The sequence below is a fragment of the Pseudopipra pipra genome, chromosome 1 (genome assembly GCF_036250125.1).
Source record: "Pseudopipra pipra isolate bDixPip1 chromosome 1, bDixPip1.hap1, whole genome shotgun sequence".
Taxonomy (NCBI): domain Eukaryota; kingdom Metazoa; phylum Chordata; class Aves; order Passeriformes; family Pipridae; genus Pseudopipra; species Pseudopipra pipra.
The window spans coordinates 63,078,623-63,092,748 of record NC_087549.1 but is presented as its reverse complement, the minus strand read 5'-3'; the positions used below and the strand labels follow the sequence as shown (position 1 = coordinate 63,092,748).

General features: G+C 36.6%; 1 protein-coding gene across 2 annotated transcripts in view; it reads left to right on the top strand.

Moving 5' to 3' along the window:
* Window positions 1–14,126, top strand: part of GABBR2 (gamma-aminobutyric acid type B receptor subunit 2) — a 477,952-nt gene that overhangs the window by 268,533 nt on the left and 195,293 nt on the right. For both annotated transcript variants that reach the window (XM_064659239.1, XM_064659230.1), the window contains exon 8: window positions 7,062–7,122. In XM_064659239.1, coding sequence (XP_064515309.1) covers window positions 7,062–7,122 — 61 coding nt within the window. The remainder of the gene's footprint in view (window positions 1–7,061; window positions 7,123–14,126) is intronic.

Sequence of the window (14,126 nt, the reverse complement as noted above, 5' to 3'; positions counted from 1 at the left end):
TACTTGTTTTGAGGTATGTTTTTTAAGCACACACAGCATGTTTGCTGTGGTGCAGACAGATACTTAATGCTTGTAAGTAATCATTTTATGCCTGCTAAGTAAGCACATTATGCTGCTATTTTATGTCTGCTCTGTCATAGCTATAACACAAGTTTCTGTTTAGATGAGAGTGATGTTATTGCTTCATTTAGAAAATGTTAGCCAAGACCAGATTTTTAGCTGTGCTTCACCCTCCTCTTTGAGCTGCCCTGCTGCTGCTGCTCTCCAGAGTTCAGTTACTCAAAGGTTTTAGAAAATGCCATAAGAGAGAAAACAGGCAGGGAAAAGGCATTCCTTTGGATCATAAACTATTTGAGATTTTAATCTTCAATCTTGAAAATTTTCAATGAAACACCTTTTTTGAAAGTAGTCTCAAGCCTTGAAAAGCAGCAGTCACTGGACCTGCTTTGACCAAATGTTCTGGAAACATTTTATCCACAGTGGACTAAGGACATAAAATCATGGACTCAGCAGCATTGTTGATTTTATGGAGCATTTTAATTTTCGTCACCCTCTGCCTTCTGCTCTCCTGTCATTGATCCAAAGGTGACAGTTACCTCTTTATCCCACAAGGGGTTACAACTTTACTGCTGTCTCCCTAATATCCTTCCTCTCTTGCACTCTGCTTACAGCTCCTGTGCTTAGTTCTTTGCCTGTGTCTAAATATGGCTAGTGATGTAACTACGTTGAAACCACAAGAGTTGTGCACAAGCTGCCCCCAGCTGGAAGTTTGCTGTTTTGTTTCAGAAATGAGGTTATACTTGTAGCTAAAAGCCCTTTGGGTAGACTAAATGATATTCCCTTTCTCTATAAAACACTGCTCTCTTGGACATGATGTTTGGAGGGTGGAAGGGGCTATGAATTGCAGAGTATAGCTCTTCACCTTCCAGAAGCTGCAGAGCCAAGACCCCTAGAATGCCAGCTTGCTGTTTTGTGCATGTCAGGGAAGGCATTTTGGCAGCTAAGGAGTCGTGTGTGAGTAAACCAAGTACAACATGTGAGTAGCAGGCTGTGTGAATTACATGATAAAACAGCAAGTCTTCTGAAAGCATCTGGGACTAACAAAGGGTATCTTGCTCCCTTCCTCCTCACTCTTTCTGCATCCATCCGGGCTTCCTTTGTGCTGGCTCCGGTTTTGACAATTCAGAAACAACATGTCGCCCACTTGCCAAAACAATAAGAAATAAAATTAAAAACCCCAAACAAACAAAAACCCAAACCAAACCAACCAACCAACCAAACTATTTTGATGGTTTAATAGGCCACTGCAGTTCACACAAGAGGCCTGATGAATGCTGAGCTACCACCAGGTAGCTGTATAACTGTGCAACTAGGAGCAATGTGGGAGGGCAGTACTTGCCCTCTGGATGTTAGCTCTTGAGTTTCCTGTCCTGTGATGCTTCACCCTCCTTGGCTTCTACTTTTGTTGGACATAGTGCCATAAGGAAACTAAAGATTCAGAAGTACACCTTGATTTCAGCAGATGTCATATAGCTTAAAGAGACAACTCTAAGTTTATACATTATATAAATATATAAATAGTATATAAAATTATACATATATATATATATAAAATTGTATAGTAATATCATTAAGTTGTCATAGTTATCCCACTGCTTTTCAGGTATTTCTGCATGCATTTATTTAGATGGTTTACATGATATCAAATATCTAACTCAAGTACCTGAAAAGCAACTGAGTTAATTTATTTTAGAGGCAAGTTTAGTTGTGTAGGCTCAGACATTAGAGGGAAAGCCACTGGGTTTAAACACTGTTATGTGGGGAGATGATTTGCCTACCGGACAGAGTAGCCCAGAGCTAATAATTGTTTGATGCCATGTGGGGGAAGAGTGTTGGAGAAGGAAGTGAAGATGGTCTAAAATAGACCTTTTTTGATGGAATAGTACTGAAAATTGTGAAGTAAATGCTATATATTTATTTCTCTGTTTACTATATTTAAGATACTTTGCAGAAGAAAATACACAGAAAATCAAATGGTGGTCAAAGTGCAGACCTGGCCCTGACTGAGAGAGCAGTTAAGAAATTTCTGAACTCTGGTTTGCTTGAAAAAGATGAAGGAAACTAAAGACATCAGTAAAAAAAATGTGTTGGCTGTGAATTTCAGCATATGAAGAATGAAAGAATTCTAACTTTGGCATGGGCCTATGTCCAGAGCTGAATAATAATACTGTCAGAGATAATACAAAGAAAGTTCTAGTAAATGCCAGTATTCTATAGCTCAAAAAGAGCTTAATGACATGTTCACAATATAGCAAAGATATCTACATTTTATCCACCATGAAAAAAATATAGAAGTATAATAAACAGCTGCTTCCAAGTGTAGGCAAATAACTGCTATAAGACAGGGGAAGTCCCATGTGTCTGAAATAAAGCTGATGTCAGCTAATAATTTGTAACTGTGAATAGACGATGTGAATTTGTTATTCTGACCACAAATAAAGGACTAATTACTTAAGGAATATCAATTCAAGATAAAAAGTTAATATTGTACATCCAGGGAGGGTTGAGACTGTCTTTCTATTAAGGAGATGAAAGAGTTATTCTGTATAACTAAGTACATAAATTGATGTTAGGCTTGTAAAATAGAGAACAAAGAAGATGATGTTACTCAGAAGAACCAGGGAGATGATGTCCTTGCATGTGGCAGTTGGGAGACTGACACTACTGAAATGCTTGGTTCTGGTTTTCGTAATTTGTAAAGGACATTCAAGAACTGTACCTTTTGGGGAGGAAAAAAAAAGAAAAAAAAAACAATTACAGGAAAAACAGCTGGACTCAGAGATGTATAAAAAATACCTAAACAACAAACTAACCAAACCAAAAAGCTACAACATAAGCTTCTATATTTCTCTTGTCCAAGCTACCTAACTTGCAATGTGAGGCTAGAATTGTTTATGCTTATGGGGTGATTGTAAATTTAGCCAAACTGAATGAAGTACACCTGCATAAGGCTGCATGATAAGTTACACAGCTGCAGTGAATCCCAAATACAGGGATATATCTGGGCCAAAAAAACTAGGACACTGTGTGCAGCGGTGGCTGTACACACCAGTGTGCCACACTGTGCCAGAATGAGCTCATGTAGCTCCTCTTCTACCCTCTGTTCACATTGCTGTCTATTGAACTCCAAGCCACATACTTTCTATATCCTTCCCATCAACTTTTCGAGGGTCATTGCTAATGTAAACATGCCTGCCCACAGCTAAAAGCTGGACAGATCTGTTATAGAACTGGTGTTTACTCTGGCATTGACTTTTACAACTAGTAAAAAAAGAAAAAAATTGTAGATGGTAGATTGAAGAAAATAAAATAGGCACTAAGATACCAGTGTGGTTTCTGTTGGTCTCCCTTGGGATGATCTGTGTGTAACAGAAGAGGAAAATTTTGCTGATTAACTATTTAATATATAGTAAAATGTGTGGTTTGGTCTAAGTGCAAGTTATTCACTTTTGTAGTTCATTTAAATACCAGTTCAGGACAGAGTTCTTATTTTACATCTCTCGAATTAAAATATTAACTTGTTTGGGAAATATTTTTTTTAATCTGATGATCATATTCTAAAGTTAGTATTAACATTACTTCCATTATTTTCTTTAATATGGTACTTCTCATCTATACAACCACTGATCTTTTTGCTCGTAAGTATCTAAATATGCCTATATAATGTCACTAAAACACAATGGAATGTCTGTTGTTATGTTCATGTGGATTTCATAAGATCTAGGTTTTGTGATCGCTGCAGTCTATACTGGCACATGTGCTGGAGGACAAAATAGTACTAAGACTAGCTTTTGTAATGTCAGAGCTTAATGTGTGTATTAGTAATATCTATTATTCAAACATCTGCTACTTTAAATAAAGGAAAAACGCTTTTAGTAATTTATGAATCTTAAGTCTAAAGAAGTTAATTCTCTAGCTAAATCTTATGGTAGGTTACCTCAGTGGCAATGAAATGGCTTGATGAGAACATCATCAAATTATAACTCACTTCCCATGCCATAAATAAGCACAATAATTTCTAGAAAACAGATTTCTGAAACACTGGTTGACTTATTTAGTCTAGTGTTGCTGTAGTTTATTAAATTAAATTCTACAACATTTTATTATGTATTTATATCACCTCAAATTCTTTTTTTTTTCATTAAATAGCAGGGGAAGCATAGAGCAAGGGATGACTATCATTAATTTTCCTCCTATTCCTGTTTGAAGAAATGAAGGTATTGCTATTTATACAGTTTCTCAGTGTTCATGAGGAGCACTCCTTTCTGCCACATTGGCAGAATCAAATACTGCAGCAGCAACACCATATCTGTGTCTGCTGGGACTACCTAAAACCCCAATAAACATCTAAGAATGTTTCCTTTCCTAAAGGAAACCCTCAAGATTTCCTCAGCTCTCCTTTAGAACCTTAGGGGTTGAAGGTACTTGAGGCACAGTAGCTAATTGTCACATGTTGTTATGAAGCAGCCTGTTCCTGAGGAGGAAAGAACCAAATGGTAACTGCAGCTGTGGTTCCACTTTTGGTGCCTGGGTAATAAGTACGAACTGTCAATCTCAGAGACTTCAGTAGAGAATCCTGCTTTGAAAATTATTGCTGTTATGGATTTTTATTGATTTGACCTTCGAAAACAGATTTAGTAATTCAATTACACACAGAAAAGGTAGCCTATTTTAATTTATCCACTTTCTTTTCCTGTTAGTATCTGTATGTGTTACATACAAACTGTAGTTCGTAAACAATAGTCATGACAATGTCATCTCATAAAATAGTATTTACAAATTGTTATTCCTTATAATAACCCATTTGATTTTTCAGGATTTTCCAGTAATCTTTAATGAAAGTAAACTGCTGATTGAATAATTTTGCAGATAATTAGGACATTTTTTCATAATTTGTTCCATGACTCTTTCATCATCATCATCCATATCTTTATTTATCTGCTGCTTAGATCAGTATAAGCCATAAAATCCTGTTTATATTTTTAATCCCAAATTTTGCATTTATTCAGACTTGATTTACATTCTGTTGATAGTTTAAGAACATGCCAGCAGGAATGTATGTATTTATCTCTAGTCAGTAGATGCATATGGTGTATGTCTGTACTACTTAATGATGAAAATGTGGGTGATTTACAGGAAGCAATAATATTTCAAGCAGCTGCACTTGGAATCTAGAAAATTTCTTGAGTCTGTATACACTATACTATCAACAATGGAAGAAAATTGTAGAGGCCTCTCACCATAGATGATGACAGTGATGCTTGCTGTATGTTTGTCTATAAAGAGCTCTCTAGTAGACTCTTACCTACAGCCCTGTTAGCTTGTAATAAATGAATAAGAGGAGACAGAGTTAAAGTAGAAGGCAGTAAATTTAAAATCAAATAAAAAATAATCTTTCCACATATTGAAAAATTTAACTACAGCATTCTCCAACACAGGTCACAGAACCAAAGTTAAGACTGGATTGATCATAAATATATGTCTGCAATAGGTGATACTTGCATAGCATCTTTACAAGTCTTTTCTTTAACATTTTCTACTACTTTTTACTTAAGCCAATTAGCAAAATATGTTATGATTACATTCAAACCAATGAAGGGATATTAAAAAGTATTTCTCCTAACTAAAGGGGATCTGGATGAAGGATGATAAGATGCATGCATAAATCTGCCTGCTAATGTTTTATATTCTCTTCTGGAGCTGCCTTAGCAGCCACTAGATGAGACTTATCTCAACTGGATTTCAGCAGGTGTGGTTACTGTGTCCTTTGGCTACTGTCACCAGAAACCCTCCCATTACCAGTGTTCATTTCTCTCAGTCCCTTTTAGACACGGATCAGGGCTTTTGACTTTTAAGGCTTAGCACAAGGTAGCTTACACTTATTTAAGAGTGTTGCCTTCTATTTATCAAAGGGAAATGGTGTTCTGTGGCTTGCAGGAAATGGGAGGTATGTGTGCTGTACTACCAAACTGTTGTTGCTCCACTCAGTTCCTGCAGGGAGCTGATTTCAGTAATTCGGAGGCCTTCAGTGCATCTCTTCAGTGACCAGAACAGATTATTCAAGAAAGGGCAGGCTTGCACAGAGAAATGTACTGGTTTTGCACAGAGAAATGACATGTTTGCCATTTGTTTTTTTTTACCCTCATGTCTGCCAAAACAAAGATTAATGGCAATGATGTTAATAAACCAAACCAGGGATGCAGTAGAACAGCAATCCATCTTGACAACACTCGGACCTCCACTACAGGTTCAAAATATTAAAAATACTTCTTAGCATAAATGAATGAAACCCTCTTCTTTCATACTTAATTATGAAACAGCTGAAGTAAGGAGGAAATTTAACAAGATCTTTTCTTAATTTATTGCAGAAAGATGTGAAGAAAGATGGGAGTAATTTCCTAGGGATATGTGAGGAGGCTTAAGCATTGTATGACCATTATAATGAGAATAACAATTTGTAGCACCACAAACAGTAGTACTGACTTAAAGACATTACATTTAAAATGAATACTAGGACACACATGTTGGCATAGTACAAAACCAAGCCACAAGAGCCACTGGTATCCCTAATCTAGTAGGATAAGTATATAAGATATGATAATTATCTTTGGAGAACTGTATGATGAATAAAATGGAGAATGATTTTCTTGCGTGATCTTGGATAGATTCATATATTCTTGATAAAAACAGTCAAACCGTGAAAATTGTTTGTTTGCATATCTCTCATCTGAGATTCAATAAGTTACTGGCTTTATTGTACTTCCATTTCCATCCATGAAAAATGGGTGGTAACACCAGTCAACTTTCTAAGGCCATTTGAAGAAAGCTTTAAGGAGGTGTTAATTGAGTTATTTTGTCCTTGGTTGAATCTACTATCTACTATGTTCAGAGTTTAAACATTGTTTTGGTAATTTTAATAGTTAATAGAAAATTACAGTGTTAATGAAACTATATTATGAGAGATTTATAAAACTTTTAAGGTATTTGTTTATTTTATTTAGGGTCAAGTTGTTTTCAGAAATGGAGAGAGGATGGGAACCATCAAATTTACACAATTCCAAGGTAGGTTGCAAACAATTTTCATTATAATTATGTATACAGTTTCAAACTTGTGTATCACTTGCATTTGTTTCAGGATGTTTTAAATATGTACAATGAACTGCTTAGAAGATGCAGCAAGGTACTTAATAAGTTTTTGTTAGCTTTTTAAAATACTATGTTCTGAATCTTGAGTTCTGTGAGGTATTTCCAAGAATTTTTCTTGACAACAGTCCACATATTTATAGAAATTACTGATCTTTAACAACCAGCAGCTGTTTGAAAAACCCTCCTGGTCAGCTAATCATCCACTTCTTGATACAGTTGTTTCTGAAAACGAAATCTGAAGGGGAATTTAAAGAAGATTTTTGCTGTTAAGCTCTTTCAAGTTAGTGTTGGTGCTCTCTTAAGACTCACTTTTGACATTCTGCAACTGCTTGCTAAAAGTTGCTTGAGGAGTCAGTCCCTCAGCGTGCAGAGGACACAAACTGCTGACCCCATCCCTTGGAGGCAACACGCTCGAAAGCACAACTCACCAAGCCTGCTGCATCCTCTCAGCCTGAGCTGCGCCTCCAGGGAATGGTCTCAGCAGCAGAGACCACAAATGCAGCCGCAGGGATTTGTCAAGGGCCATTTGCAGCCAGGATGAGGTGCTTGCTGGGAGAGTTTTTTTGCAGAAATGGTGATTCATGTTGTAGTCGTTTCTGCAGTTTATAGTATGCAATTTTGTTCTTAGGCTGAGGCCGAGATAAAACTGGAGATGATTGCATTTGGATGATCTCGTGAGAGTAGTAGTAAGATGGCAAATTCTTTTCAAACAATCTGTGAGAGAGAAGCTTGCACTCCCTTTGTTTTCAGGAGATCGCTTTAAACATAATCCTGCTGACCAAGTTACAAAGGCTCATTCTTTAAACAGAAATCATCTGCTGTGTGAGCATTATTATTAATGAACAGCAGTGCACTTGAGGGGATCTGTTACTCCTTCTAAATTACTGAAGCAATGGTCAGGATTGCTCTTGCCTTCACAACTATAACTGATGCTATTAACTCTTGTTCCCGGAAGCATTTCGACCCACTAAAACATTGCAGACGTCATCTCATGGTAGTATAATTTAGCAATTCTTGCTCAACACTAGTAATAAATATTGATTGCTTCCTCTTCTTCCCTTCCACCACCCTTTTTTCATAATAGCAGTGTTTACAGCCACATGCAAAAATCATGAGAAAAGTTTTAAAAGATGTGTTTATTCCTCAGAAGCCTGAAGGAGCTCTTATGCATTATGACTAAGGCAGCTACCTTTCAGAACGTCTGAGAGAGGAGGGAATTTGGCGCATTTCCTTTGCGCATTAAGGATATGATTTGGAATCATGGGGAGCTCCAACATGTATCTTCTGAACTAATCTGGAGGAGCAATACAAGTCCAGGATAACTGATTTTGTACTAATTTATACTTCCAACCATTCAAATTGAGCTTCTTTATGTCTTCAGTTTCATATCAGATACTATTTAATGCCAGTGGTTTTACCATAAGTTAAAGTACTGTTGGATTAATAAGAACATAGGAGATATATGCCCATTTTATAATTCCTTGAAATTAAAAAATTACTATTTCAGAACTGATTAAGGCACATACTTGGGATTTAGATCATCAAACAAAGGTTTCCAATTAGCCTATGGGAAGAAAATAACTCAGTCATCCAATGGAGAAATGCCAGAGAAGGGCTTAATTTTTTTTCTTGTGTGTACAATAGTCTGTCAACACATCTTAAGGTTGGTCTCAAGTTTTGTTTAGTTTCTCAATCCTTTTGGAAATGAAAAGAATGTACAAAAATGTATGAGAAATTGAAATAAGGAGCAGTAGAACGACACAGATAAAAGTTATCTTTTTAAAAACTACAAATTATATTCTAACTATTAACAGGGATTTTTTCTGTTCTTCTTTTGTTGGTATTGTTTTTATCCAAAGCTTTCATATTCAATACTTATGGTATAATTGTAGAAATTATTAATTTGTTCAAAAGAATCCTTTATTGGTTAGGAAGCTTCCTGAAACAGTCTCATTAACTTTTAATAATTCTTGGACTGTTGGGAAAGTTCCTAGTAATGTAAAGAAGTTAATTAAGTCCAGTACTTAAAATAGAAAATGGGCTTTTCCTTTGTAGTTATAGCTATTAGGTACTACCAAGCATGAGACAGATATACAACTCATTGGTTAAATTTTTTTTGGAATGTAATAGTAATCATGATGATTTCAAGGAAAAAAGACCACATCAAAGATGTCTTGGAAATGCTTTTATAGGATTAATTGTAATTATTAATATAGAGTATATTAAATGTATTAGTAGCTTATTATCAAAACATAATATCTGGGAATCACCAGTTTTAGTTCTCTATGCCTCAAGAATCATTTTTTCATTTACATAACTTTACAGATTTTTTAACAATTTGAATGAAAGTTATCACAGTTGTCACAAATAATTCAGTGCAGAAAAATAAAGCAGATAAATAGGGAATCATATATCAGAATATGGCCCAAACCTCTGTTCCTCATTTTCTAGGGTAGAAAATCAGCTGGGCAGACTCAGGAGCTAAATCTTCTCTTCTTTGCTGGAAATTTTTATTTTAATGAGACTGTCTGCAAAAGTTTTAGTTATGGAAGAAGCAGACAGTCATGTCTACCAGAGGCAAGGGAAAAACAGCCTGTGAGGCTTCAGGGGATAACTGCAGCATGCCTGACTCACTGTGATGAAATTTTGAATATCTGGTTTAATTTTGAATCTAGATATAATTTTTCCCAAACTCATGCTAGTCATGCCTCTTTTTCTGCTTCTGTGCAGTCTGTTACTTTTACAAGTGGTCAAACAGATGGTGCCAGAGATAGCTGTGACCAAACTACTTAGTGCTTTATAGATCATGGATACTACCCAGGAACAATTTAATATGTAACAAAGAATTCAAAGCACATGTAATAGCCTTTTCTTCCTCTACCTGGTAAATAAAGAGCAGACTGCCAGCATAGCTCAAGTATCCAAGTGATGTTTGAAGCTGGCATCCTTCCAAATGAATGGCAATTTTTCCAGAGGTACAATTTAAGGACTATTCTCATAGTCAAACATGTAGTTGAAGTAGATTGTAAAAATCTTTTCTCTAGTAAGAGCTGAAAGCGAATCCTGACAACTTTTGTGTGCATATCAAGGAGCAAGGAGGACAGTAAAAAAACTGAGATTATAGATTACCGGGATACAGGAGGCCTCAAGAACAGATCTATACCTGTCCTTCAAAATGTTTCACTTTGGCAGGTCTTTTCTGATTAATCAGACTGAAGCCTAAAAGGCTTTCAGTCAGATGCCTATTCCTGTCAGGCTGTGGAGAAAACCTAAGAGACATCTGTGCTTAAATAGGTTCAAAAGGAAATTTATAGGTGAATTGTAAGCAAATACCATTGAAATGTGTATAAGTCCTGCTTCATGTAGATAGGCACAAAAGTCTGCGGTACTGCATATTGGGAAAACTTTAAGAAAGTGGGTGATCACCTGCTGTGTCTTTCTGGGAAGACTTTAGGAGTTTCAACTCGTTTAGCCAGGTAACATGGCATGACATCTGTTAGTGTTGAAAGGTGATCTGGGTGCTGAGTAAGAGGAAGAGTGTAACTTGTCAAGTGTAACCCCTTTGGTCTTAGAAAAAACTCTACTGAATTTCTGCAGTAAGAGCCCCAGATACACTTAAACTCTTCTCTGAGTTTAATCAAAAGACATAGACAAATGTCTACTCTACAGTCAAGAGAAAGGTACACAAGAATCCAGGATTGCTGTCCTTGAGCCTCAGTTCATCTACTTAGTTCTGACTTTTTTACTGTCCTTAACTGCTTCAATGAAGGAGAAATTCTCCAGAATCATCCACAGATACAGTAGCTTCTTCTCCAGGGGCATTAATCCAAGCCTGGAAAAATTTCCTTCAATTATTCTAAGTACAGGTCATCATACTCTTAACTGCTGTTGGTCCTTGCTTCCATAAATGTTCATTTAAATAATGAGACTATTTGCCTTTGTTTGTTTTTTTTTTTTTTATATTTAACATCTGTCCAGAATAGATGCCAAAGAGCCAGTCTGTGGATTTTATTTCTGTGACAACGTTGAAGGAATACAGTTCAATAGACAGAAAATATTTAGTAACAACTCTGAAAACTTAGATATATATATCTGGAAACTGTGGTGTCAAATATCCAGAATTGATGGATTCATATTTCACTGCTTCTGCAGAAAACTTAAAAATTCAGAATACAATTTCCTTGTAAATATTAAGTGGTTTTTTGAGGTTGAGGAGTATGTTCAAATATCTGGATATGAACTTTGGGGAAAAGTATATAAAGAAATTCAGAATTCTGTTGGTAGACTTCTTGTTGTACCGTATCAACTTCATTTTATCTCCATATGAGTAGTGTAGTTAGATTGTAACTATCTGTATCTTAGTGACCAGTATTTTTTTAGCTTAGTGATCAATTTATAGAATCATAGAATGGTTTGGGTTGAAAGGCATCTTAAATATAATCTAGTTCCAACCTCCATGCCATGAGCAGGATCATCTCCCACTGGACTAGGTTGCTCAAAGTCCCTTCCGAACTGGCTCTGAACACTTCCAGGGTTGGGGCATCCACAGCTCCTCTGGGCAACCTATTCCTCACCACCCTCACAGTAGAGAATTTCTTCCTCATATCTCATCTAAACCCATTGTGTTTCAATTTTAAGCTGTTCCCTGTTTTCCTATCACTACAGTTCCTGCTGAAGATTCTCTCTCTAACTTCCTTGTAGGCCCCCTTCGGATACTGGAAGGCTGAGAGGTCTCCATGCAACCTTCTCTTCTCCAGACTGAACAGCCTCAACTTTCTCAGCCTGTCTTCATAGGGAGGGTGCTCTTGTCCCTTTATGAGCTTCATGGCTCTCTTCTGGACTTGCTCCAACAGTTCCATTGCCCTTCTTTGTTGGGGGCACTAGAACTGTATGCAATATTCCAGGTGGGGGTCTCATGAGAGCAGAGTAGAGGGAGAATCACCTCCCTCAGCCTGCTGGCCACACTCCTTTTGATGCAGCTCAGGATGTGGTTGTTCTTCTGGGCTGCAAGCACACATGTTGAGTTTTTCATCAGCTATCACCCCCAAGTCCTTCTCCACAGGGGTGCTCTCAATCACTTCTTTGCTCTAACCTGTAGGTGTGTCAGACTAAGTCTGTCAAAATTAAATGCTGTCCCGTCAAAATTAAGTCCCATTAAAATTAAATGCTGTCAAATTAAGTCTGTTAAGCAGTGCCCATGGTGATTTGTAGCAATTTTCCAATACACTGACACACATGATGACACCCCGGCCCACTCCAAATATTTTTCAGCTCCAGGGCAGTTAGTGATGACTTTGGGGAACATTTCATAGGTCCTCCCCCATTGAAATATCCCCTAAATAATAATTTTCTACATTCTGTCAGATATTTCAATAGCAGTTTATTCTGTTGGTATGAACTATGGTATACAAAACCCCAGGGTGTTATCTTGTCTTATAACTTGTCATTTAGAACACTGATTCAAAAAATATTTTAGGCATTGCATTTCAGTCACACTAACTCTGCAGAGTACTACTTTTGTCTTTTTTTGTCAATACCATTCTCTTAAGCAGTTTGGGATACTATCATCTATATGATCTCTATGAAAATAGAAGGTGTCCACAAAACTGAGTTGAAGTCCCTTTTCAATGAAAATAATAGCCTCCTCATATGGAGAGGTATATCAAGCAGAATTCTGAAGGTGCCTTCAATCTTGAGTCATGGAATATTGTTATTACTGATAAAGAAGATGAGCTAGAAAATATAATTATCAAAATGTACAGTGGTCTCTGAGAGAGTCAGCAGGCACAAGGGGGACTAGACAAGGACTCAAACAAATATGAAGAAATTGAAGTAATCAGGAAAAAAAATAATGCTGTTATTTTAGGTCAAATGTCTCGTGCTACATTGGGAGTAAACTGCTCTGCAAAAACAGAATGGGAAACAATTCACCAGGCTATAATTATAAAAGGAACTAGGGATTACAATAGGTCATAGGCTGAACATGAATAAGCAAAAACTTGAAAAGATAAAAAAAAAAAATTCTGCACTGGGATGTATAAATAATAGCATCCTTTTAATTTCCCCGGTACCAAAAGGCTATAGCAAACTCCTATGTCCAGTGCTGATTTAAGAAATATGTGCAGAGATGACAGAAGACTAAAAAGATACATCATTGAGAAAAGCAAAATATCTAGGCTGCTTAAAGAAGAGAAGATGGTTGAAATGTGTGACAGTTGCTGATAAAACCTTTGCTTGTCCTGCTCTCATCATCTGACTGAGAATTAAGGGATTTGAATAGTAGCAGTGGAAATTTGAGCCCAATGTTAGGAAAAACTTTCTAATGAAAGGGATATTTAAACACTGGAAAATGCATAAAATTTTTACCTCTGGAAATTTTGAAGAACAAGTTAAACAGACCCTTGAAGTGCTGTAGATGTGCCTTGAGACAGACAGATCACTTTTACTACATATTGAGTTCTCTGCTAGGCCAGCTGTATTTAATCTTAACCTATTGCTCCTCGGCAGCATGTGATTCTGGCACTTTATTTACAGATACTTGTCCACTATATGCTACTAATACCACTTGGTGTGTTTCTTTGTGTTGTTTCTAGTAAGGATAATCATGAAACCCTAGACTGGTGGTTAGATTATTTGTAAGGAGAAAACATAAGATTTAATTGCTCTTCCAACATCAGTTCTATTTTTTTTGGTTCTCTATTTTCCTTTAAATCCACAGTATTTGAATGTAAATCTCTGGGGCTTAGGTCTCTCATCCAAGTGAGTACCATAACTGCTAAAAGTTACAGTGTCAGGGCCTCTTACTCTTTTATCTTCTGTCTATTGGTCTGGATTTTTTTTCTATGTTGTACAGGATTTTAGCAGGACAAATAGTGAAAATCTTTATCCAGACTTATGTATCGCCTGGTCATAAATACAAA